A 26,107-nucleotide genomic window follows, 5' to 3' on the forward strand; every position below is an offset into this window, starting at 1 on the left:
GATTAGAACTTAGTTTGTCATAAAGCATTGTTTACAATGCACTATGGTGTTCTTTTTTTTTTTTAATTTTTTTTTAACATTTATTTATTTTTGAGACAGACAGAGCATGAACAGGGGAGGGTCAGAGAGAGAGGGAGACACAGAATCTGAAACAGGCTCCAGGCTCTGAGCCATCAGCACAGAGCCTGATGCGGGGCTTGAAGTCATGAACCGCGAGATCATGACCTGAGCCGAAGTCGGACGCTGAACCGACTGAGCCACCCAGGCGCCCCTCTTTTTTTTTTTTAAAGTTTGTTTATTTTTGAGAGATAGAGCAGGCACGTTTGAGCAGGGGGAGGGCAGAGAGAGAGGGAGACGGAATCTGAAGCAGGTTCCACCCTGTCAGCAGCACAAAGCCTGATGCGGGGTTCAAACTCACAAACTGTGAGATCATGACCTAAACTGAAGTTGGTCTCCCAACTGACTGAGTCACCCAGGCACCCCTACTATGGTGTTCTAAAGACTCTCAGTAGTTTTAATTCTTTGAATCTTGAGTTGTTTTTGAAATTCTTTTTTTTAACTTTCTGGAATGATTTTATTTATTTTTAAATAAAAATACTTGAATCTTATAATGATAGGTAGCATTTTGAAATTGTGCATCAGAAAGGCTATGGCATAATTTGAAAAATGTATTTATCCCTCTATTTTTTTAGAGTAATTCTGTAGCTCGTGCAGTAATGCAGTCTCAAAAGCCACCCAAGAATTGTAGAGAAGCGTTTACTGCTGATGGCGATCAGGTCTTTGCAGGACGTTACTATTCATCTGAAAATACAAGACCTAAATTCCTAAGCAAAGATGTGGATTCTGAGATAAGGTTAGTGTCAGTGCAAGCTTTACTGTGGTATTCTGACTGCTCCCTGTGGTATTCTGTCTGCGCCCTGCAGTGTGCTTCCTTTCATATTACTCTAGCAACAGTTATTTCAGGGAAGGATTGTGAATATTTTCGGGCTTCGAAGATCATTTAGCTGGATGTAGAATTCTGGGTTGATGGTTGTGTCCCATCATCACTTCGACAACAGTATTTTGGACGGAGAACACAAGTGTGTTCCCTTGACCAGCTGGTCTGCACATCGTTTACTGCCTGTCTGCATGGAGATGAGAGCTGAACCCAGAGTGTCCGTCAGCTACACCACTGTTCTGGCGTTCAGCTCTGACTCTGCTCAGTGAGCGTATAGGTGTGCTGGTTTACATTCTGGCTCAAGTTCCCTGTTAACATCTCTTACTGTATTTTGAGTTGCACTGTTCTAAAAGGATCAGTTGGCAGAATTAGAACATACATCTAGGAAAACAGAGCTTCCAGAAGAGACTAAGTGAGAAGTTGAATGACAAGCTAGTAAGTGTATTCAATGAGATGCACAAGCATGCAGAAAGGATTTTTGGTACCAAAAAGCCATGATTTTCCAAACTAATTCAGTTGATGAATTGATGGGTTTTGGAACTGAATTAGTGACCTGGAAAACCTTCAGTAGAAGAACTAAAAACTTAAGTAAAATAAATATCTAAGAAAATTGAGTAAAAGTGAAAGTATTCTAAGTAATTTATATATGTAGGGGAAATGAGAGTTTCGTCAAAATAGGTCTTGTTTTCAAATAATATTAGTCATTTTTATGTCATGAGAGCAGCATAAAGAAAAATAGCTATAATAGATACCAGAACATTTGGTAAAACTTCTTTCTTAGCAACAGAGAAAAGTTGAATGACCAGCAACTTGGTGTCATGGCACTGAACGCACATTTTGTATTGACACCAAGTCTTTCTGACGGGATAGATGTGGGAATGTGCCAGTATAAACGTGACCTGTAAAGTGGTAAGTTTTTGTCCATTGTGCCATGACATTTAAATCAAGCCTTCCTGATTCTTAACTGGGTAAGACTAAATTATATGGTATTCAACAGACACGAGTGTAAAATATATAAAAATACCGTAGTGATGTTACTCTGTATGGCTCACACTTTTCTTTCAATAAAAATTGCCTCATGTATTTATGTCCCAAGTGTTAAAGAAAAAAAAAAAAAGGATGACATTTTTGGAAAAGATTGTAAGTATGCCTCAGCAGCAAATTGGGATCTCTGATTCCAGCAGTTTATTTATTTTATTTTATTTTTTTTGCTTTTGTGTATTCCGATATTTTAGTAATAAAGGTTTCAAGTTGATATTTGGCTTCAATTTTTAGCTAATGGTATTTGTACTAATGTGTAGTGGACACATCATTTGTTTTAAAAGTCAGGTGAACTGGGTTTTCAAAAATCGTTTCCCCTATTAAATAATATGGGAATCAATAAACTATTCATTGTAAATATGCGAAGTTCTGCGTATGATGTTCATTTAAATAAATCATACAGAGAAAGACAAATACTGTATGATTTCACTTACATGTGGAATCTTAAAAACAAAACAAACAAGCAAACAAAAGAAAACAAACTGCATAGATATGGAGAACAATCTGGTGGTTGAACAGTGTCTCTGCAGAGGGATGAGGGGTTGGGTGAAATAGAGGAAAGGGATTAAAAGGTACAGACTTCTAGTGGGAAAGTAAGTCATAGAGATGTATAGTATATTAATATTAATATGTTAACTTTGGTAACAGATGGCTGCTAGATTTTGTGGAGGTCACTTTATAATGTATATAAATATTAAATCACTTTGTGGTACACCTGAAACTAATGTAATATTGCATGTAAACTACACCTCAATTTACAAAAAGAGAAAGAACAGCTAATAGCTTAAAAAAGCCAAGCTTAAAAAAAAAAAAAAGACAGAAGGAGAATATACCAAGTTCTAATGATATTTAGATGACTTTTGTGTCATCTGTTTTGACCCAAACCAGTATATTTGCAAGTTTAAAAAAATTCATTAGTGTTTTTTAAATATAGAAAAGTATAAATTGGGAAACAAAAGTAGCTCATGATCCTGTTTCTCCATAGTCCTTATTGATATTTTAAAAAATAATTAGAAGAGGGTCACCTGGGTGGCGCAGTCATTTGAGCGTCTGACTCTTGATTTCGACTCAGGTCATGATCCCAGGGTCCTGGGATTGAACCCCACGCTCAGCATGGAGTCTGCTTAGGATTCTCTTTCTCTCTCTTTCCCTCCCCTGCCCACCCCCGCCCTCTGCTCACATGTATGCTCGCTTGCTCGCTCTCTCTCTCTCTCAAAAATAGATAGATAGATAGATAGATAGATAGATAGATAGATAGATAGGAAGGAAGGAAGGAAGAAATCTGTGCATATGGTGAGATAGTCCAAGAAAGAAAGAAAGAAAGAAAGAAAGAAAGAAAGAAAGAAAGAAAGAAAGAAAGAAAAAGGAAGGAATCTGTGCATATGGTGAGGTAGTCCAAACAGTGCAGAAAAGTATACAAAGTGAGACCATTCTCATCTCTCTTTCAAAAGTAGGGTAACAGTTTAGCAGTTTCTTACACGTGTTTTCTTATATGTGTTCCCAAAATAGTTTGAATCCTTGTACGGTGACTTAAATTAGACATAATTCACATACTATAAAATTCACTGTATTTTAAAGCATACAGTTTAGAGATTTTTATTATATTCATAAGGTTGTGCAACCATCAGTGTAAGCTAATTCCTGAACATTTTCTTTACACCAGAAGGAAAACCCATACCCATGAGCCGTTATTCCCCCAATCCCAAACCCCCTGGCAACCACTAATCCACTTTTGGGTTTATCTTTATGAATTAGTCTGTTCTGGATGTTTCATATAAATGGAAACATACACTGTGCAACTTCTTGTGTCTGGCTTCTTCCACTTAAGTGTGAGCTGTGTGTAAGTATGCATATGGTTTCTGTATCTTGCTTTTTTTCTACTCAGTGTTAAATCTGGGCAGTCTTTCCATGTCAGCACATTTAGAACTACCTCTTGGTAGTTCCCCAGTAGTTAACCAGTTCCCCGTTGATGGACATGAGAGTTATTTGCCATTTTCTCTTCTAACAGTGCTGCAGTGAGAACACACATACATGGATCTTGGCATAGTTTTGAAAGTGTATAGCTTAAATTCTTAATAGCTAAGTAAAAAGATATGTGAATTTTTAAGTTAGTTAATAGCTGTTGCCAAATGACTGTAATGGATGTATTACTATACAAGTAATGCTTTGATTTTAAATATTTAATAATATTAAGCAATACTAATATTTTTAATATGTACAATATTAAGTGAGCTCTAATAGTTATTAAAATAGATAATTCAACACTTTCATTTTATTTTTATGTAAGTTGACCATTTAATAGTGATTGCTAGATGACTCCAGAAAGATTCTCCAGTTTCCCATCATATTAGGAATATATGAAGGGTGCTTCTCTATACCCTCGTCAGCTCATCACTGACAGATTCCTGTTGATGAAAAATGGCTCTGGAATTTAAGTGAAGAGATTATAATTTATTTCACAGTTTCATAATGAACAGAGTGGCTTCTGTTAAGAAGGGAAAGGGTTTTAAGTTTTAAGTACAGGTACTGACTTGGTTTGATTACCCCCGTGTGGTTTCCCATGATGAAAGTACAAAGCAAGGAGCAAAAGAAATTGTAAATTAACTCTCAGAATAATTCCATTGCAGTAACTGCTTACATACAAGATCATTAAAAAAAAAATGTACCTGTAGGTTTTTGAATTTTCAAAGTATTTTAACAGCTTAAATATAATTTTCCAAAGTTTATTTTTCAAATTTATTCTTTCCTTTGTTCTTTAAAACAGATATCTCATGTATACTTACTGTGCCAGGCCCTGATCGAGGCACAAGACATGGCACAAAATAAAGAACAAGAAATTCCCCATCCTGGAGCTTAATATTAGGAAGGGGGAGATAGACTAGATGAAGACTGTAACTAGGCCAAGTGCTATGGAGACAAACACAGCAGAGTGAGGGCTGCAGACCGAGGAGTGTACTACTTTGGCGGTTCCGGGGTGTGTGTGTATCCCACACAAACCACGTGCACGTGCTCGCACATTTCATTTAGTAGCACAGGTTTTCCGCTCCGTGGAAAAATTAATTAAAAACTAAGGAGGAACACTGTATGAAAGTATGTAACAGAATTCGCCCTCCCCTGCAAAAAAAAGTTGTATAATTTAGCCGATTTGTTCATATAAATTATGTTGATTGCTTAAGTTTATTCTAAATATGCAGGAAATTGTTTAATAACAATATTATTGTTATTTCATCGGTGCTTATTTCATCGGTTTTTATTTTTGTTTTAGACTCTAGGTTTCAGAGTTTGTTTACTTGGTAAATATTTTGGTTTTTTAGCAAAGTTACTGTTAATAAAGGTCTAGATTTATATATGATAAAACAAATATTTCTTACTAATCTTGAGGAACCATCTTAAGTTTTTGTATCTGGCCCCATTTTTACCAGGAATACCATCATTATTTTCCTTCTTTCTTCATTTTCATCATTCATTCGGCTAACATTTATTGAGTTGTTTTCTAATTTTGAGGATTCTGGCAAGGTAGTGCAGTTAGAATATTTCATCAAATTTTTTTTTTTTAACGTTTATTTATTTTTGAGACAGGGAGAGACAGAGCATGAACAGGGGAGGGTCAGAGAGAGGGAGACACAGAATCTGAAACGGGCTCCAGGCTCTGAGCTGTCAGCACAGAGCCCGACGTGGGGCTCGAACCCACGGACTGCGAGATCGTGACCTGAGCCGAAGTCGGACGCTTAACCAACTGAGCCACCCAGGCACCCCAGAATATTTCATCAAATTTAAGCTGCTCTGTTATTAAAAAAGAAAAAGTGCTGTTATGTCAACCATGGAATGGAAGGTGATTTCGGAGATGCTAAAATGTGGGAAACATATGCATCTTATCAATTCGAGACCAGTTTTTAACTGCAAAGGTGGTTCTCTCCCACCAGGCACACGATTTTGGGAGATAGGTGCTTGGGTCAGTGAGGCAGGAAGAGGTGACTTCTGAAGACAGTGACCGCTGTCACGGAGACGCTTTAAGACGCTTTATAGCTTTGGCCTCTACTTGCTTTTCCCTCCATCCCTTTTCATTGTCTTCTCTCCATCCCTCTCACTCTCACACATTCAGAGCATTCATCTACCAGCAGTAAAGGTTGAGCTGTTGGGTTTATGTTTCACTGCTCTGTGCTTCTGTGTCTGTCCTTCTGTCTTCTCTCCTAGTTGGTCCAACTGAGGAAAGCTTTAGAGAACACAGTTCAGTTGTCTCCCAGACTCACTCCTCTGTTTCCATAGTTCTGTGGATGTAAAGTGTCCTGTTCACATTTTAACGTTACAGCTTATTTCCTGATTTTTCTTTCCTTTTAGTTTGATTCCTTCACATCAAGATTCTGTTTCCACTTCTGCCTGTCACTGTGCATGATGTGTGCCACACAAATCATGTCAAAAATATTTCTTAATGAAGTAAGAGAAATATGACTAGTTTAGATGTCTTTTGAAATCTCTGTATTTTCATGTTATTAATAACTTGGTAGGAATATAGAACTGGTTTAACTGGATAGAGTTTTGCAAATAAACTATCACAAATAAGCTCTCCTTTGTAAAGATCTAAAGTATTTGTAATATTCAGAAACAGATGTGAGGTGTTTTTTTATCCTCTTGTTTGTGTCTAGTGACTTGGAGAATGAAGTTGAAAATAAGAAGGCTCAGATACTAAATCTTCAGCAACATTTGTCTACCCTTGAAAAGGACATTAAACGCAATGAAGAATTTCTTAGAAGGCGCCAAATACATTATAGAGAGTTAAAGGTAAGGAAAAAAATGTCCTTTTGTTTTGCTCAACTTACTTCCAAGTTTTGGGTTTTTTTTTAATGTTTTACTTATTCTTGAGAGAGAGAGAGAGAGACAGAGCATGAGCAAGGGTGGGACAGAGAGAGAGAGGGACACAGAATCCAGAGCAGCTCCAGGCTCTGAGCTGTCAGCACAGAGCCTGATGCGGGGCTTGAACTCATGAGCCATGAGATCATGACCTGAGCCAAAGTCAGACGCTCAACGGACTGAGCCACCCAGACACCCCCCCCCCCCACTTTTTTTTAAATGACTTCCAAGTTATTTTTAAGAGCCTACCATTTATTTAGTTAGAGGAGCAGTTCACAAACTTTTTGGCCTCAAGCCCCTTTACAGCCCTAAAAAAGCTTTCATTTATATGGGTTTTACCTAATTATTAAAAATTAAAACAAACTTTAAGAATATTTATCGGTTCACACACACACACAAAAAAACCAAAACTCATTATGGGGTGCCTCAGTGGCTCAGTTGGTCAAGCGTCCAACTCTTGATTTTGGCTCAGGTTGTGATCTCATGGTTCGTGAGTTTGAGCCTGCGTTGGGCTCTGTGCTGACAGCTGTCAGCACTGCTAAGGATTCTCTGTCCACCCCCCCACCCCCACCCTTTCTGCTCCTCCTGTGCATTCTCACTCTCTTCCAAAATAAATAAATAAATAAACTTTAAAAAAAAAAAAAAACTATGTGTTCACAAAAATAATGTTTTGATGGAGAATAGCTATATTTTTCCAAAACCAAAAATAGTGAGAAACTTGACATTTTTATATTTTTGTAAACCTCTAATATCTGGCTTGATAAAACTCAACTGAATCATCACATCAGCTTCTGCAGTCAGTCTCTTGCATAATTACCCATCATATAGTTGTAAACCTTTTGCACACTCGTGAGAAAGTGATAGTAAGGGTGAATAATGTAGTGTTTTTGTGAAAATAGTTTTGACCTCATGACCCCTTGAAAGAATCTCAGAAGCACCGGGGCATGCTTGGATTGTACTTTGTGAAGCAGCGTATTGAAGTAATCTTGCCATAACCTCCACCTTTCAGAAAAGGGTTTTCTCAATAGGGTCAACACTGTCATCATTTTAACGCTAAGGAGGAGTGTTTACATCCTTTTTTCATGGGACTGGATTAGCAATAAGGATGATCGTGACAGACTTTATACGCAACTTCCTTTTGTTCATTCAATACTAATGTGTCTCTGTCATTTGCCACAAAATCCTCTGTAACAAAAGCAGAGTAAGGACTTTGTGGATTAATACATCCTTTCTGGGGGGCCCTTCCTTCCTTCCTTCCTTCCTTCCTTCCTTTGTCTACACCCAATGTGGGGGCTCGAACTCACAGCCCTGTGATCTGGAGTCGTGTGCTCTGCCAACTGAGCCAGCCAGATGCCTGTTTCATTTATTTTATATTACTAAAATCGAAATACTTTTCTTTCAGGTAAAAATAACAGAAAGTATTTCTGAAATTCGGGAGCTTGAGAACATAGAAGAACACCAGTCTGTAGATATCGCAACGTTGGTAAGATTCTTTTCCTTGATTTACATGTAATGTTAAAATACAAAACTGTCAGGGGCGCCTGGGTGGCTCCGTTGGTTAAGCGTCCGACTTCGGCTCAGGTCATGATCTCGTGGTTCGTGGGTTCGAGCCCCACATTGGGCTCCGTGCTGAGAGCTCAGAGCCTGGAGCCTGCTTCATATTCCATGTCTCCCTCTGTCTCTGCCCCTCCCCCGCTCACACTGTCTCTCTCTCTCTCTCTCTCTCTCTCTCTGTCTCTCAAAAATAAATAAAAAATGTTAAAAAAATTAAAAATGAAATACAAAGCTGTCATTTAGGTTAATAACATCTACTCTAAGCTTTTTTTAAAATCCTTTATATTATGCTACCTTTTATAATTGCTATCTTTATTTCCAAATAAGGTCAACACTACCTGGCTTGTAGCATTCAGGTTCCTTAATGTTTTGTATGTGCAACTTGCATGCATGATAATTGATTTTGTCTTCTACTACATGTAATAAAGCTATCAAAACTTGAACAGCATGCTTCTAAACAGTGGCCTTTCAAACCAGACTGCCTAGCATAGTTTTGTTCAGAGTTAATCAGTATTAATATTAATGGATATCTTTTAGTCAGTTGTAGTTGGTATCTTCATTGTTGAGGTTTTTTCCCCTAAGAAATTGGTTCTCATTTTATCACACATTTGTTAGTCTTTTATTTTTCAGACAACTGTTTATTACATTCAGCTTAGCTTCTCTAAGTTACAGTAAGCAGTGCAGTAGATAGATTACCGTCTTGTTAAAATGAATAAATGTTTGGGGCGCCTGGGTGGCTCAGTCGGTTAAGCGGCCGACTTCGGCTCAGGTCATGATCTCGCGGTCTGTGAGTTCGAGCCCCGCGTCGGGCTCTGTGCTGACAGCTCAGAGCCTGGAGCCTGTTTCAATTCTGTGTCTCCCTCTCTCTGACCCTCCCCCGTTCATGCTCTGTCTCTCTCTGTGTCAAAAATAAATAAACGTTAAAAAAATAAAAATAAGGGGCGCCTGGGTGGCGCAGTCGGTTAAGCGTCCGACTTCAGCCAGGTCACGATCTCGCGGTCTGTGAGTTCGAGCCCCGCGTCAGGCTCTGGGCTGATGGCTCAGAGCCTGGAGCCTGTTTCCGATTCTGTGTCTCCCTCTCTCTCTGTCCCTCCCCCGTTCATGCTCTGTCTCTCTCTGTCCCAAAAATAAATAAACGTTGAAAAAAAAAATTTTTTTTAAATAAAAAAGTAAAAAAAATTAAAAAAAATTAAAAAAAAATGAATAAATGTTTATTGAATGTCCACTCTGCACCAGGCACCATATTAAGTGCTGGGGGATATAGCAGTGAACCAGACAGATAAAGTCCTGGCACTGATGGAGCTTTAAGCTAATGAGTTATTTGTCTTCGTTTTTTATTAGTGATCTTATTCTCCATTTTTTATTTTTCTGCTTTAATTCCTTAGGTTTCTTAAAGGTATGGGCTATGTCTTATTTTTGTTTACTCAGTATCTAACATACTGTCTAGCACATGATAAATAGCACATGATAAATATGTATGCACACTGCGTTTTGAAAGAAAAAGTAACTAGATAAAATAAATCTTACTTATGATTATGACCTCAAGCACAGTATAGTTTCACTTGTCTCCCATATGTAGTCTTTCTTACTGTTGAATCATTTTCTACTTTCTGATTTACCACCAAGGGTATGAAAATTTGCTAGTGCTCTTTGTATTTGTCTTTCACTGGATCGCCTGGAGCCTGTAGTTTCTCTTCTCTCAGAATCATTTGCACTGTTTTTCTGTTTCATACTTAAGTATTTTAATTAACTCCTTATGTTCTATAAATGTGACCAGGAAGATGAAGCTCAAGAAAATAAAATCAAAATGAAAATGGTTGAGAAAAATATGGAACAACAAAAAGAAAATATGGAACATCTTAAAAATCTGAAAATAGAAGCAGAAAACAAGTATGATGCGATTAAACAGAAAATTAACCAGCTATCAGACCTAGCAGAACCACTTAAGGTATGTTACTGTTACTCTGTTGTTATATGTGTATTTTATGTTTCAGCAGTGTATCCACACTGTACTTGCTAGATACCGCCCTAACAGAATTTATGGTTAAATGTAAATGCAACCAAATAAAATGGGATACAAACCAAATTTTCATCAGTAGGCCAATTAGAATTAAACACTTCTGTTCATGTCTTTAGGAAAATAAGTTGCTAAAAATTTCTGTTTCTCCTAGATTACAGCTTTTGTTTCCTCTTTATTTTGTGATGATTTTTTTTTTCTTCCTTGCTTAGAACCAGAAGCAGGGATATATCTTGTCCATCCACCCTGCTTCTGTGCTCACCTACTCTGTTGTCTCTCTTGGCTTTCCTTCAGTAATTCAAGGATTAGTTGTATAAAAATAGTTACAGATTGGGGGCGCCTGGGTGGCTCAGTCGGTTGAGCGTCTGACTTCGGCTCAGGTCATGATCTCACAGGTTGTGAGTTCGAGCCCCGCATTGGGCTCTGGCCTGACAGCTCAGAGCCTGGAGCCCGCTTCAGATTCTGTGTCTCCTTCTCTCTCTGCCCCTCCCCACTCACGCTATCTCTCTCTCTCTCAAAAATAAACATTATTATTTTTTTAAAGTGGTACCTGGGTGGCTCAGTTGGTTAAGTGTCAGACTTCAGCTCAGGTCATGATCTCACAGTTCATGAGTTAATTCGAGCCCCGTGTTGGGCTCTGTGCTGACAGCTCAGAGCCTGGAGCCTGCTGCAGATTCTGTGTCTCCCCCTCTCTCTGTCCCTCCCATGCTCATGCTCTGTCTCTCTCATGTCTCAATAATAAATAAATGCTAAAAAAAATTTTTTTTTTTTAAAGTTGTAGATTAGATTTAAAAGCCAACTTGAAATGGCATGCTACTAAATTCTTGTTTATTGACATGTTTCTATTATGTTCCAGGCTGAATTAAACTGGTCTTTTTTAAAAAAAACTTTTTTTTTTTTTTTTAAACACATGCTCTTTGAAACCAAATTTAGGGAAATAAAATTATTTAACAATTAAATAGTATACCTTTCCCTGTTTAGCTTAGTTATCAATAGATTATTGTCATTATCATTTTTACAAATAGCTCAATTGTTCTCAGAACTTTAAATGTTATTTATAAGAGTCTGAGAAGAAGGAATAGCATATTTTAAGAGGCCGAGGCATCTTGGGTGCCTGGGTGGGCCAGTTGATTAAGTGTCCAACTCTTGGTTTCTGCTCAGGTCATGATCTCACGAACTGTGAGCTGAGAGCACAGAACGTGCTTGGGATTTTCTCCCTCTCTCTCTGCCCCTTTCCTGCTCAGGCTCTCTCTCTCCTTTTCAAAATAAATAAGCTTAAAAAAAAAGAATCTGAAGGGGGTATGCTGAATCAAAATGGATTTAGGTATTTTACTAGTTTAAAAGAATTGTGCATGTAAGGTTTACTCTACTTGTCTCCGTTGAAAATTTTGGAAGACCTCACTTAGAGTTGGGAGAATATTAAAGGAAGGTGCAGCATGTGCTGCCTGCAAACACCCTGTTTGCGGTGGTCTCTCTGGAGATGCTGCCCAGGAGCTGGGGTCCTGCCTGCCTCTGTAACCCAGGGTGGCTTAACTCTTTTCTGTTTGCGATACGAATGAAAAATCGGAAAACAGACTGATAAGTTAACTGATGAAGAAGAATATAAAGTTTAAATATTAAAATTGTGAGGAAGAGAAATGTATTAAAGATAATATTGAGAAAAATAATTAAGAAAGCATTTGCTACATACAGGAAATAAGAAAAAGGCAAAAGGATAAAAAAAGACAAAATTAGTTTTTAAAAGAAAATGATAAGAAGGAGTAAGATAAATATTAAAATCATCAAGAATAGACTAGGTAGAATTCAGAATTCAGGAATTAGAACAATGAAGTTACAACAAAAGTAAGATTAAAAAAATATTTTAAATGGGTAAGGGATTGAACAAGGTGACTTAAAATCAAAATGATGAAATATGTTAATCTAGAAAAAGTAAAATTGCACCTAAATTATTCATCCCAGACAACTTAAAATTCAAAGCAAGAAATTAAGAAGAGTAAGCTGTATTCTGTTCTTGTAGGTATCTATCTCTAGGCTAATGCAACTCCTGGGATTGGGAGTTTGAATAAGTTTAAGAGCAGAAAATATGGGCAGAATGCAGTAAAGATTCTTGATCTTAGCTCTTTGCCCTGGCTGCAAATAACAAAGCCAGGAGGCGAGTCCTTCGGTGAACTTGCATGCAGTCAGCTGGTAGCCAGGAGGCTTTTCCTCCTCAGTATCATGTCACATTAGCCATCCATAACGGCAGGACCAACAGGATATGGCTAACAAAATAATTTAATTCCTGAGACACTGCCATCGTGATATATTAGCAGCTTCGAGATGTCATCTGCTTGCTTGTAGGACAGTTGTTCATTTTGTGTCAAGGGTGGTGGGGGTAAAGTACACTGTTTAGATATATAGTCATGAAATTTTGGTATAAGGAATATTTTTCTCACTTTAAACAGTCTGTTTTGATTTACACTGCGAATTTGATGCTTCAGTTTTAGTTGCAAGTTAAATTTGTCAGACAAGGAGTGTGGCCCACATCGAGCCTACAAAGGTAGATGGTCTGCATTATTGGAGTAGGAGGCTCTCGGTTTCCGATATAGGGAGTTTATTTGGATCAAGGGTGACTGTACTTTTAAATATTCCAAAGTAAGAGGCACCCGGATAGCTCAGTTGGTTGAGCGTCTGACTGCGGCTCAGGTCATGATCTCGCAGTTCGTGTCTTGGAGCCCCACATCAGGCTTGTTGCTCTCAGCACAGAGCCTGCTTCAGATCTTCTGTCCCCCTCTCTCTCTGTCCCTCCCCCACTCGTACTCTTTCTCTCAAAAATAAATAAAACATTACCAAAAAATTCCACCTGGGTGGGCTAGTCGGTTAAGCATCCCACTTCAGCTCAGGTCACTTTGATCTCACAGTTTGTGAGTTTGGAAACCCGTGTCGGGCTCTGTGCTGACTTAGAACCTGGAAGCTGCTTAGGGTTCTGTGTCTCCCTCTTTCTCTGCTGCTCCCCTACTCATGCTCTTTCTCTCTCTCTCTCTCTCTGAAAAATACGTATTTAAAAAAAAACAAATAAAATTTAAAAATTATAAGATAATATTTCATAGGTTTTTAAAACCTCATAATTAATATAGATTTATATGAAGCAAGTGGCAGTAATAATGCTGTAGCAGTTTGTCCAATGTTGCCGAATAAAACTGGTTACTTAGACATCCAAGAGAATGACATTTTTTGAGGATTATGTTCCTTCTATCACCCCAGCCTATTTTTAAAAGGCTGTAACTTCTTAAAGCTTAGAAATGCTATAGGTTTAGGGCTACATCAGCCTTTAATTTTAGACCTAATCCCTCCTAGTTCTCATCTAACCCAGGGTGAATGTTAACTGACTGTTCAAATCTCTTGATCTTCATGTCATCAATAAGATGAAATGAAATAAAATACTCTCTTGCTTCCCTTTTAGTTTTAAATGTGATGGTACCTAGGACATAAATTTATTAAGTACATAAGAGAAGTCTGTTATGATAAGTGTGGAGAAAGGGAGAGTAACATCGTATGAGTTTCTTTTCATCCTGTTTTATGAGTTAAGTGTGTAACTTTCCACAGTTGCCAGGAGGGAAGATTAACCAGCACAAACGTGGCCTGATATAGAGAGTTTGTTTGGATCAAGGGTGATTCTGCTTTTAAAAATTCCAAGATAAGGGGCTCCTGGGTGGCTCAGTTGGTTGAGTGTCTGACTTTGGCTCAAGTCATGATCTTGCAGTTGGTGAGTTTGAACCCCACATCAGGCTTGTTGCTTTTAGTGCAGAGCCTGCTTCAGATCTTCTGTCCCCCTCTCTCTCTGTCCCTCCCCGACTTGTGCTCTTTCTCTCAAAAATAAATAAAACATTAAAAAAAAAATTACGGGCGCCTGGGTGGCTCAGTTGGTTAAGCGTCCGACTTTAGCTCAGGTCACTTTGATCTCATGGTCATTTTACCCCTCTGGCTCCCTGAAGCAAATATGGGGACTGTTTCAAAGTTCCTACCACAAGTGATTAGAAAACTTAGCATTCAACCATCCTCTTTCATAAGTTACTCTATTTTCTAATTGTAATGTCTCCTACTACATAAAACATAAAAATTCAAATAAACTGCTTGAAGTAAATGAACAGCTTATCTCCATCCTCCGTGGAAGTTTTACTAGAACTCTTATAATCAGACATCTACCATGGGTGATAGTTATTCAGCAGTGTGAACAAGATGCAGTAAATTGTGCTCTTAGGATGGAGGGTAGCCTAAATCCTGCATTATATGGGGCAAATGTTTTCAATTTTTAAGATATTTCACAAGTTCTTTTCCTTTTTGGGATACTTCCACATATTCTGTCTTTCATGATGCTGTTATTGCTGTCTTAGTTTGTGTTTTTTCTCTGTTTATAACTGTCACTCTTGAGGCTGACCATGATAATCACAGTGTGTATGACCAATGCTGGGCCCAAAAATCAAACCAACAACTGAGTGGAGTTTAATTTGGTGGTTCTTAAAATCAGGATATTAAAAAAAAAACAACAACATTTTATTGAGATATAATTGATGTATAGTAAATACACATGTAAGTGTACAGTTTGATAAGTTTTGACGTGTATAATCTGTGAAGCCACACAATTAGAGAAAGGAACGTGTCCTTCACACTCACAAGTTTCCCCATGTCCATTTGTCATCTCTCTCTCCTTACCCGTCCCCCTTGTCCCAATTACCAATCTGCTTACTATTTCTGTATAATTTCTGTGTAATTCTACACATTTTGTAGAATTATATATAAGGGAATCACACATTATGTACTCTTAATTTTTGGGGGGTTTGACCTTTTTCAGAACATAACACACTGTCTAGCACATAATGTCTATACTATGGTTTGAAAGTGAATAAAATAAAAATTATTCTTTTTGACTATGATATTCGTATTTTACTTGAATCAGTAATTCACTCCTTTGTATTGCTGAGTAGTATTCCATTGTATTTGATATATCATTTTTTATTCATTTACTTATTGATGGACCATATGGGTGTCCAGTTTGGGAGCTATTACAATGAGGAATAGTGTAGAAGTCTTTGTATATCAAACTAAATGAAAACACTGTCTGCCAGTCTGAACTTTCTTTTGGTGGTTCTTAAATCAAGAGCCATTTTAAAAATTGAGATTCATGGATTCCAGGCCAACTAAAATAAAATCTCCAGAGGTGAGTTCTGGAAATCTGTGTATTTTTTAAAATGTCCAAATTGACTAGAATGTAATCTGTTAAGAGAGCTGCCATAATTAATGGCTATGTGCATATATCATCTTCTAAAATCTTTCACCAATCTACACATTCTCTGAAGAAATTGCATGTTATATGTATAAGGCATATAAGGCATCCCCTAATATAAGGCACGTTTCCATTTTCACAATAACCAGGGAGAATGTGTTTTGGCCACCATTCACATGAATTATGAGGGGGAGTAAGTAAATGCAAACTTAATGACAATCAGTTTATTAACTTTTAGCTATACGTGAATTCAGAATCACGTAAGTGTTATATTTAATGTTTAGAAATACTAGAAATACTGCTTGGTTTGTGTTCACATTTCATGAACTACTTTTATGTAACTTTTCACATGTGTCCTCAACCTTGACATCTTTATCATGACAGAGCTATATTTTGAGTAATTACAGTAGTTGAGTAACACATTTTCTAGAGCTCCTGATCTCCTCTTTCATCTGTATTATTTTACAAATAGTACTTTTGAAAATGAGTCTTTTAACTTACAAACAGTAAAACTCACTCTTTGGGCGTACACTTAACATATTTTGACAATCCAGAATTGTGTACCTAACACCTCAAGATATAGAACAGTTCTGTCGTCCTCCTCAAAATTCCCTTCTTTTGCCCCTTTCTAGTTAAACCTCCCCCACCCTTAACCTCTGGCAGTCATGTTCTCCATCGTTATTGATTTACCTTTTACATAACATCATATAAATGGAATCATATGGTCTGTGATCTTTTGAGCCTGGCTTCTTTCATGTAATGTAGTGTATTTGAAATGTATATGGATGTACCACAGCTTGCTTATCCATTCACCTCTTAAAGGACATTTGGATGGTTCCAGTTTTGATGGTTATGAAGAAAGCTGCTATAAACCTTCAAGTGTAGGTTTTTATGTGAAATGAAGTCTTCATTTCTCTTGGTTAAATACCTAGGTGTGGGATTGCTGTTAAAAGCCATAATCATCTAGTTTTTCTTTTTCTTTTTTCATTAATACGGAGAATAATATTGATTTTATTTTGCCAGCTATTAAACAAAGCTTGGCAAACCCTACATGATCATCATTATTTTCCTTTTTATAAATGATTCAATTCTATTTGCCAAAAATTTAGTGAAGATTTTTTTTAAAGTTTTTACTTAAATCCCAGTTAACATAGAGTGTAATATTAGTTTCAGGTATATAGTATAGTGATTCAACACTTCCATACAACACCTGGTGCTCATCATGACAAGTGCACTCCTTTAACACCTATAATCCATCCCCCACCCACCTCCCACCCTTCTGGTAACCATAAGTTGTTCTCTGTAATTAAGAGGCTGTTTCTTGATTTCCCTCTCCCGCCACCCCACCTTTGCTCATTTGTTTTGTTTCTTAAATTCCACATATGAGTGAAATCATATGGTATTTGTATTTCTCTGACTTATTTCACTTATCATAATAATACTGTCTAGCTCCATCCTTGTCATTGCAAATAGCAGGATTTCATTCCTTTTTTATGATTAATAATAGTCCATTAGTCCACTGTATATGCATATATGTATGTATATACATATACGTAAAAATATCTCACAGCCTCTTGAAGAGTTTTGACCCATGTTTATTCATTAGTCTTTGATTCTCTGTGATATGTTTGACTTTTTTTATTATGGCTATATTGGCCTTATTAATTTTTTTAATGTTTATTTTTGAGAGAGAGAGCAAGCAAGCGAGCATGAGTGGGGGAGGGGCAGAGAGAGAGGGAGACAGAGTCCAAAGCAGATTCTGCACTGTCAACACAAAGCCTGATACAGGGCTTTAACTCACAAACTGAAATCATGACCTGAGCCAAAGTTGGATGCCCAACTGAGTGACCCTGGTTCCCCTATAAGTGGCCTTATTGAGTGAGTTTAGAAGTGTTCCCCTTCCCTCTTCTGAAAGTTTTTGTAGATTTGGAATTACTTCTTTTTCACATGTCTAATAGAATTTACCAGCAAAGCTATCTTGGCCTGTAATTTTCTTTGTGGACAGTAGTTTCTTTATGAATTCAATTTCCTTAGTTGATACTGAGCTATTTAAGTTTTCTACTTAGGGACTATATTGTTTCATTGACATTTATCACATGTATTGAACATGTAGTTCATAATTTTTCCTTTTTGTCCTTTATAAATCTGAACAACAGAGAGAAAATAGACTAAACCAAAAAAAAAAAAAAAAAAAAAGATTGAAAAATAAATAATGCTTTAAAGACCTGTGAAATTATATAAAAAAGATATCTGACATTTGTATCATTGGAGTCCCAGAATGAGAGGGCAAAGAGGACAGGGCTGAAAAAGTACTCCAAGAAAGAATAACCACACTCCTCTCAAATTTGGCAAAAAGTCTGAATTTACAGATTAAGAAAGTGAGTGAACTCCAAACAAGATAAACCCAAAATAATCCACCATAAAACACATAATAGTCAAACTTCTGAAAACTAAAGACAAAAAAAAAAAAAAGTCTTAAAAGCAGCAAGAGAGAAACATCACCTATATGGGAAAAAACACTATTTGAATGATAGCCGATTTCTCAACAGAAACCATAGAGACCATATGGAAGTAGCACATTTTCAAGTATTGAATGAAGACACCAGCCAACCCAAAATCTAAGTCCAGCATAAATATCTTCCAGCAGTTAAAGAAAAATTGAAACATTTTCAGATGAAGGGTAACTTAGAGAATTTGTTGCCAGCAGACTTGTTTTAACAGAATGGCTCAAAGTTCTCTAAATAGAGAGAAAACAATAAAAGAAGGAATTTTGGAACACCAAGAAAGAAGAAAAACAAGTTAAACATACAGCCAAATTCAGTAGCCTTCTTCTTCTTTTCTTGAATTTTTAAAATGTTCAGAAAGCAAATGAAATTATAATATCTGAGATGATTTTAAAATATGTAGAGGAAAGGGGCGCCTGGGTGGCTCAGTTGGTTAAGCGTCCGACTTCGGCTTAGGTTGTGATCTCATGGTCTGTGAGTTCAAGCCCCGCGTCGGGCTCTGTGCCGACAGCTCAGAGCCTGGAGCCTGTTTCAGATTCTGTGTCTCCCTCTCTCTGACCCTCCCCCGTTCATGCTCTGTCTCTCTCTATCTCAAAGGTAAATAAACGTTAAAAAATAATAATAAAAATAAAAATAAATAAAATAAAATATGTAGAGGAAATATTTAAGACAATTATATTAAAACAAGGAAGCCTGAAAAGCTGGAAAGGAAGATTTATCAAACTGGTAAAATTATGACTTGTAGACTATGTTGTGGAATATATATAATATAAATATATAATACCTGGAACAACCACTAAAAAAGCTGTACACAGAGATACACTCAAACGTACTAAAGACAAATCAAAGCAGGATTCTAAAAAATGTTTAAGTAACCCACATGAGGCAGGAAAAAGAAGTTAAAAAAAATGAAATCACAGATTTAAACCCTGATGTATGAATAATTACACTAAATGTAAATGGCCTAAATAAATCGTTGAAATACACATATGGGCAGATTAGGTCAAAAACATGACCAGACTATAAGTCCATTCAAATGTAACCTATAGACAGGTTGAAAATAAATAAATGGAAGTTTATATATCTTGCAAGTGATAATCAAATGAAAGTAGGAACACCTATATTAAAATCTGATAAGGTACACTTCAAAATAAAATTACTAGAGGTAGAGAAGGACATCATATAATGACAAAAGGGTTAATCCACCAAGAATACATAGCAATCCTAAATGTATGCACCAAACAGCAGAGCTGCACCAACCAGATGAGCTGCAACATGTGACAGAATTCCCTCAACAATTGATAGGGCAGAAAATCAATAAGGATTTAGAAAACTGAACAGCACCATCAAACTACAGGACCTAATCAATGCTTAGAGAAGACTACCAACAACAGTAGAATACACCTTATTTTCAAGTGCCTGTTTCATGTATACCAAGATAGATCATCTCCTGGACCATTAAAAACAAAACAAAACAAACCAAAAATCCCAACAATTTAAAAGAATTGAAATTATATAGTGTGTTTCCTAATCATAATGCAGTCATACTAGAAATCTTTAATAGATCCTCAATTAAAGATCTTTTAATAGAAAGATAATCTCCAAACATGTGAAACTAACATCCTTTTGGGGTACCTGGGTGGTTCAGTTGGTTAAGCGTCTGACTTCGGCTCAGGTCATGATCTCGCGGTCCGTGAGTTCGAGCCCCGCGTCAGTCTCTGTGCTGACAGCTCGGAGTCTGGAGCCTGCTTCAGATTCTGCATCTCCCTCTCTCTCTGCCCCTCCCCTGCTCACGCTCTGTCTCTCAATGATAAATGTTAAAAAAAAAAATTAAAAAAAAAAAGAAACTAACATCCTTTTACATAACCCATGGTCCAAAGAGAAAGTGTTGAGAGAAATTTTAAAATATTTTGAACCAAATGAAATGAAGATGATTTATCAAAATTTATGGATAAATACAGCATTGCTGAGAAGGAAATTTATGACACTAAACAATTCATTAGAAAAACAATATACAGACTGCTGCGAACAAGAAATTCAAAGCTGCACGTTTTCAGCTTTGGAGGGGGCTATGGTGCTGCCTGTGATACATAAATAACCGGTCAATTACTCAGTTTGAGGGCTTTGCAACCACACCTTTAAATAAGAAACCCAGAACAACACCAAAGGAGTTAAAACTAGAAACAAGGAAACCAAACCTGAAGAATCTCCAGAAAGAAGATATTCCACTACAAAAGAAAATCTCTTAAAAAAAGGATGACTTTAGATGACAAGCTCTACCAGTGAGACTTAGAAGTCAGTGAAGGAACTTCCAACAGTCACCGTTGATGCGGACAAGGCGATAAAAGCATTGAAAAATGTGGCAGTGGCAAAACTGAAGCAACGAGTAAGTCCCTGTGTATCTCCAGTTGCAGTGTAGCCAGTGATTATTTAGATTTGGATTAAGGTTACTGGGGAAGATGATTTTCATGGTGTTCAAGGGAAAAGAAAAGCAACATCAAAGGCAGTGATACAATAGAGGAAGATGGTTGGGTTGGAAGGCTGTAATGGCGATAGTGCTAATGACTCTGAACCAGACTTTTGCAAATGGTGAAGAGTCTGATTTTAGTGAGAGGGAAGATAATGATGAAGTCTTCACCAGGGGGAAAATAAAGTGAAAGAAATTAAGAAAAAAAGAAGTAAAGGTTAAATCCTCAGTTGAAGAAGAAACGTAAATCCAAATATAATTCTTTGTAAGTGACTTCAGGAGACTCTGCTCCAGGTCTGTGAAATCAGAATCTCAGCCTTCATCCAAAAAGGTTTCTTTGTCTTTAGAGGCCACTGGGAAACCATTCCAAATACGTAATCCATCAACTGAAAGCTGAAAACCTACGTGGATCCCACCAGTGATACCTGGAAGCAGCAGCAGCAACAGTAGCAGGAGCCCACTGGCTCCAAATCAGAATCTCTGCCTTGGCTTGTCCAGATTAGTATGAGTTAAACCTTTACATCCAAAAGTCTCTAGTAGCTGAGTGTGGTTGTAAACAAATATTTGATTAAGAGGATCACAGAGTTACAGGTCTGTTTGACTTGTATTTATATTTAAGGAAGTTATCATAATATAAAGGAATCCTTTAATGTCATAAAAATTGCCTCTACCTAGTCTGTGATGATGTTCTCTGAAGCTATTCAAGACTTCAGTAAGAGTTTTGTTTATATCTTGTAATACCATTTCCTTCTGATGAGCGTATTGTATTTTTCCTTTGTATGATAAGTTGTTAAGTGGTTGCCAGTTTGACCTGGAAGAAGTTCACGTTGCATGCTGTTCTTTTCTAGAAACATGGTGTTCCTTTCTAGCTTTGTCTAATTTATGGCACCTTAACCTTAACTGTTCAGAGTTTGCCTGGCAAAAGGAAACATTCCCACTTTTTCCAGGAGACATTTCTGAAGTCTCACTTAAGCTACATTGTCATTTTTATTGCAAAGATATTTCATGTTTTAGCCAAATATTTTTATAGTAAGAATTCAGGATTATTTTACACATTAAATCATTGCTTATATGACATATGTCTCCTCAGAAATAGATGTTCATTGTATAGCAAATAGAGTTTCATAACATTTTATGAAGCTGTTGTTGTCAGAGCCTTTAATAAAAGTGAAAAGATTTTGATAGGCTTTTTTCCTTGATACCATTACATCCATGTGTCTCTGATTGTCTACATTTCATGATTAAATGAATTCATTGCAAAACCAAACAAAACAAATTATAATATACATATCCTTTTTATGTATTATTCACAGTGGCCACATGGGGCTTATTTTGGAGATGCAAGACTCTTTCCATCATATTAATAGGCTAAAGAAGGAAAATCATATATCAATCAGTGCAGGAAAAGTATTTGATAATATTCACCCATTCATGATTTTTTAAAAGTCTCAAAAAGATAGAAATAAAGAATTTCTTCAACAGATTAAAGACCATCAACAAACCTAGTTAACATGAAGAAAGTAAAAATGATTGTCTCACCACACTTACTTAATGTAGTTAATATTGGAAGTTCTAGCCAATGCAATATGGCAAGAAAAGGAAATAAGATTAAACAGATTATAAATAAGATTAAACAGAAATAAAACTGTCTCCATTTGACATGCCATGATTCTCTACTTAGAAAACCTCAAGGAGACTATAAGAAAACTCTTGGAACTAATAAATAAGGTCAGCAAGGTATCAGAATACAAGATAAACATGCAAAAATCAATTGCATTTTTATACACTAGCAATGAATACATGGAGGCTGAAATTAAAACAACGCCATTCACAGTTCCTCAAAAGAGATGATTTGACTTGTGTCCTATACAACAACTTGGCAACCACTATTTCTGCTTCTATAGATTTGCCTATTCTAGACATTTTATGTCAATAAAATCATACAATATGTGGTCTTTTGTGACTGGCCTCTTTCACTTAGTATAATGTTTTCAGCGTTCATTCCTGTTCTAACATGTTATGAGTAGTTTGTGCCTTTGTATTGTCTAATGAAACACAATCATATATCACATTTAATTTATTTATTCATCAGTTGACAGCCATTTGGGCACTGCTGCTATGACCATTCATGTACATGATTTTCTTTTGGATAGATACCTAGGAGTAGAATTGCTAGGCTACACACTTATCCTATGTTTTGAGAAACTCTGAAACTATTCTCAAAAGTGCACCACTTTATATTCCCACCATCAACATTTGAGTGTCCCAGCTTCTCAACATCCTTGCCAACCACTGCTTGCTATTGTATGCTGTTTCTATTTTAACCATGCTGTTAAATGTGAAATGTTCTTGTTGTGGTTTTGATTTGCATTTTCCTTATGTCTAATACTGTTGAGCAAATTCTCATGTTTTTATTGCTCATTTATATATCTTCTTTGGAGAAATGTCTGATCAAATCTTTGCCCTTTGTTCACTTGCATTGTACGCCTTTCTTACTGAGTTTTAAGAGTTTTGTATGTATTCCAGGGATATATTTGATGTTTTTGGTGCTGTAGTGAATGTTATAGATTTTAATGTTTAAAGTGTTCCAAACGTAGAAATATTACTGATTTTTATTTTGGCTTTGTATCGAGTGAGTTTTCTAAACTTATTAATTTAAAAACTTTTCCTTTGAAATTTCTTCATAAATAATGTCTCTTTTTAACTGTGGTTTTACCCTTCCTTTCTGATCTTCACTGCTTTTTATTTCTCTTTTAACTTTTAATCGAATTAGCCAGAGCCTACAATATAGTGTTGAATAGAAGCAATGGAACTAGACATCCTTGTCTTGTACTTGATCTTAAAAAGAAAGCATTTAATCTTGAAAGTAATGGTTAGCTGCTATTTATGTTTTAATTGTTCTGGTTCCTATTTCCTCTCTTTTTTTTTCTTTTGGAATTAGCCAAGTGATTTTTAGTGTTCCTTTTTTTAAATCTCTTCTAGTAGTTTTTTAGCCATAACTCTTTTCTTTTCCAGTGGTTACTGTGCATTATAATATGCATCTTTTACCTTTTCATAGTCCACTACTCTTTATTTTTAAGGTGATCTTGAGATAGTTTCTTTACAGTTAAATTTTGTGCCAAAATTGTGAGGTTATATTTCCAGAATGATGACTAAATAATTTAGTGGTAAATCTCTTTGCATCCTTTTCTCTTCCACCCTGACTCACCTTTTTAAAACCCAGTCTACCTCTGTAAATATCCAACACTTCTTTGTTTTAGGTTCAGGCTTAATGTGGCTTTCCACAAAACTACCTTGTTTACTAAAAAAAGGTCGAAAGCACCGTAACATATGGAGGCTTCATGTTAGGATTTGAATATAATAATGTGACTTCTTAATTTGGGGAAACCCCTCACTTCTATTCATACACTTGGATATGAGCTCTGACACTTGGCTCTGCAAGCAATATAACCCTGTCCACTTTGTTGAGTTGTCAGTTAGTTTTATACCTATGCTGGCAGTTTTTTCAAAACAGTCTTTTCTTTATAGATTATTTTGGCTTTATTCAAACAGGATGAATTAAACCTTGCTGATTCTGAAGTGGATAATCAAAAACGAGGGAAGCGGCATTATGAAGAAAAGCAGAAGGAGCACTTGGATACTTTAAATAAAAAGAAACGAGAACTGGATATGAAAGAAAAAGAACTGGAGGTTATCCATCATTTTTCTTTTATGTTTTGTTTATAACCTTAGTCACAGCTGTTCAGGTGTTTTCCTTAATGTCAGATTTCCAAACATAGACCAGCAGTCCGATGACTGTCCACTTCATGTAGCATAACAGGTGCTTCAGTGAATCAAGGAAAGGAATAGTCTTGGAAACTCTCAGGGTGTGGACACTGAAACAGACCACCTACCACAAAGAGGACTTTGGCTTGGTCTGCAAGGCTGATCTCCTGCCTCTTGAGTGATTTGGAAAATGACTCGCACTCAGCTAACATAGCTCCTTAAGTGCCCAGCTTGGCAAGTGGTTAGCAGCTTTATGTCAGAAAAAGGCACCTCTTCCTTTGGGTGTGGGCTGGGCTGGAATTCAGCCCCTACTTACTACATACCCTTGTTAACAGCTGTCAGCAGCAGCCCTGTTCTGCTTTTAGAGAAGCTGAGGGCACTGTTGCTCTAACTAGAAGAGATAAATTCTAACTTTTCTTAGGAGAACGCTTAAATTCTGATCTATTATCTTACTTGTTTATGACTTATTATATGGAATGTTATGAATATAAACTACTATGTGTAAACATGCTTTGGGTTTTTTATTTATGAATACAAAGATCTTTTTCTTTGTGTTTTCACTACTATTTGGTGTTCAGAGGCCATCCTAAAACATACAGAAAGCTGTCTGACCTCACTCATAAAAATGCCAAACTTTACATTACTGTTACTTGAAATTTGTTTCCCTAGGAACATATGGAGCTCTTATAAATTATTAAAGTCATGTATAGTAATGCAATTTTCTGTTAAAGATTTATAATGAGTCTAGACTAGTCTCAATATAAGGTGTAAAGAAATAACATTGATACTAAATGTAACTAAAACACATCTAAAATTCTGATTCTAAGTTCAGAACTTTACTTTGTGTTTGTGGACACAAGTAGTACAATGAATTATGTCAAAGACAAGTTTCAAAGATACTAAACATCTGTTACCTTAGGAGAAAATGTCACAAGCGAGACAAATCTGCCCAGAACGGATTGAAGTAAAAAAATCTGCATCAATTCTGGACAAAGAAATTAATAGATTAAGACAAAAGATACAAGCTGAACATGCTAGTCATGGAGATCGAGAGGAAATAATGAGGTACGTGGTTGGTAGCTTTTCTACTTTATTACTCATACATATTATTAAGACATAAAAAAATCTATGTTTATAAACATAGTATTGCTATGGGATATAGCTACAGGTCAAACTAGTTTTTCATATGTGTCATTAATAATAAACTTTTTTTCTTCTGGGTCGAAACAAAACTCATTATGGAGTGATATTTTAACATAAATGCCGTTTTATACCTTTAAGATTCATATAGACAAAAATGTTCAGTTTCACAAGCAATTAAAAGAAATGCAAATCAAAACTATTAGAAGCCATTTTCATATATGTCAGGATGATAAAAATAGTCTCATGTCAGGGAGATTTCAGTGAAATAGATATTTTCATATTACTGGTAAGAATGGAGGCTCTACTATAGTTAAAGCACAGTTTCTCAAGCAAGAGTACCTTGGTCTGAACTGTAATTCTACTACCTACGTATGTTACTTTTGTAAATTACCTAATCTCTCTGAATCTTCATTTTCTCATCTGTAATGTGTAACGTATGTGTACTTACAGTTATAGGGTTGCTATAAAGATTAAATGAGTTAGTCCATGATAAAACAATATGTAGGGTTCCTAAAATGTTAGATGTGATTATGATTAAAGTTTTTCTGAAAAGTGTTAAGGCAGTTTG

The 26,107-nt window shown here is 36.4% G+C and overlaps 1 protein-coding gene and 1 pseudogene across 2 annotated transcripts in view; both read left to right on the top strand.

Annotated features, from left to right (window-relative positions):
- SMC6 (structural maintenance of chromosomes 6) overlaps positions 1-26,107 on the top strand; it is a 78,888-nt gene that overhangs the window by 38,120 nt on the left and 14,661 nt on the right. For both annotated transcript variants that reach the window (XM_042933627.1, XM_042933628.1), the window contains exons 17-22: positions 693-853; positions 6,622-6,757; positions 8,229-8,309; positions 10,158-10,328; positions 24,184-24,321; positions 25,316-25,461. In XM_042933627.1, the coding sequence (XP_042789561.1) occupies positions 693-853; positions 6,622-6,757; positions 8,229-8,309; positions 10,158-10,328; positions 24,184-24,321; positions 25,316-25,461 (833 nt within the window). The remainder of the gene's footprint in view (positions 1-692; positions 854-6,621; positions 6,758-8,228; positions 8,310-10,157; positions 10,329-24,183; positions 24,322-25,315; positions 25,462-26,107) is intronic.
- On the top strand, positions 19,990-21,175 carry LOC122216595 (annotated as a pseudogene).

Source organism: Panthera leo, chromosome A3 (assembly GCF_018350215.1).
Source record: "Panthera leo isolate Ple1 chromosome A3, P.leo_Ple1_pat1.1, whole genome shotgun sequence".
Classification (NCBI taxonomy): Eukaryota; Metazoa; Chordata; class Mammalia; order Carnivora; family Felidae; genus Panthera; species Panthera leo.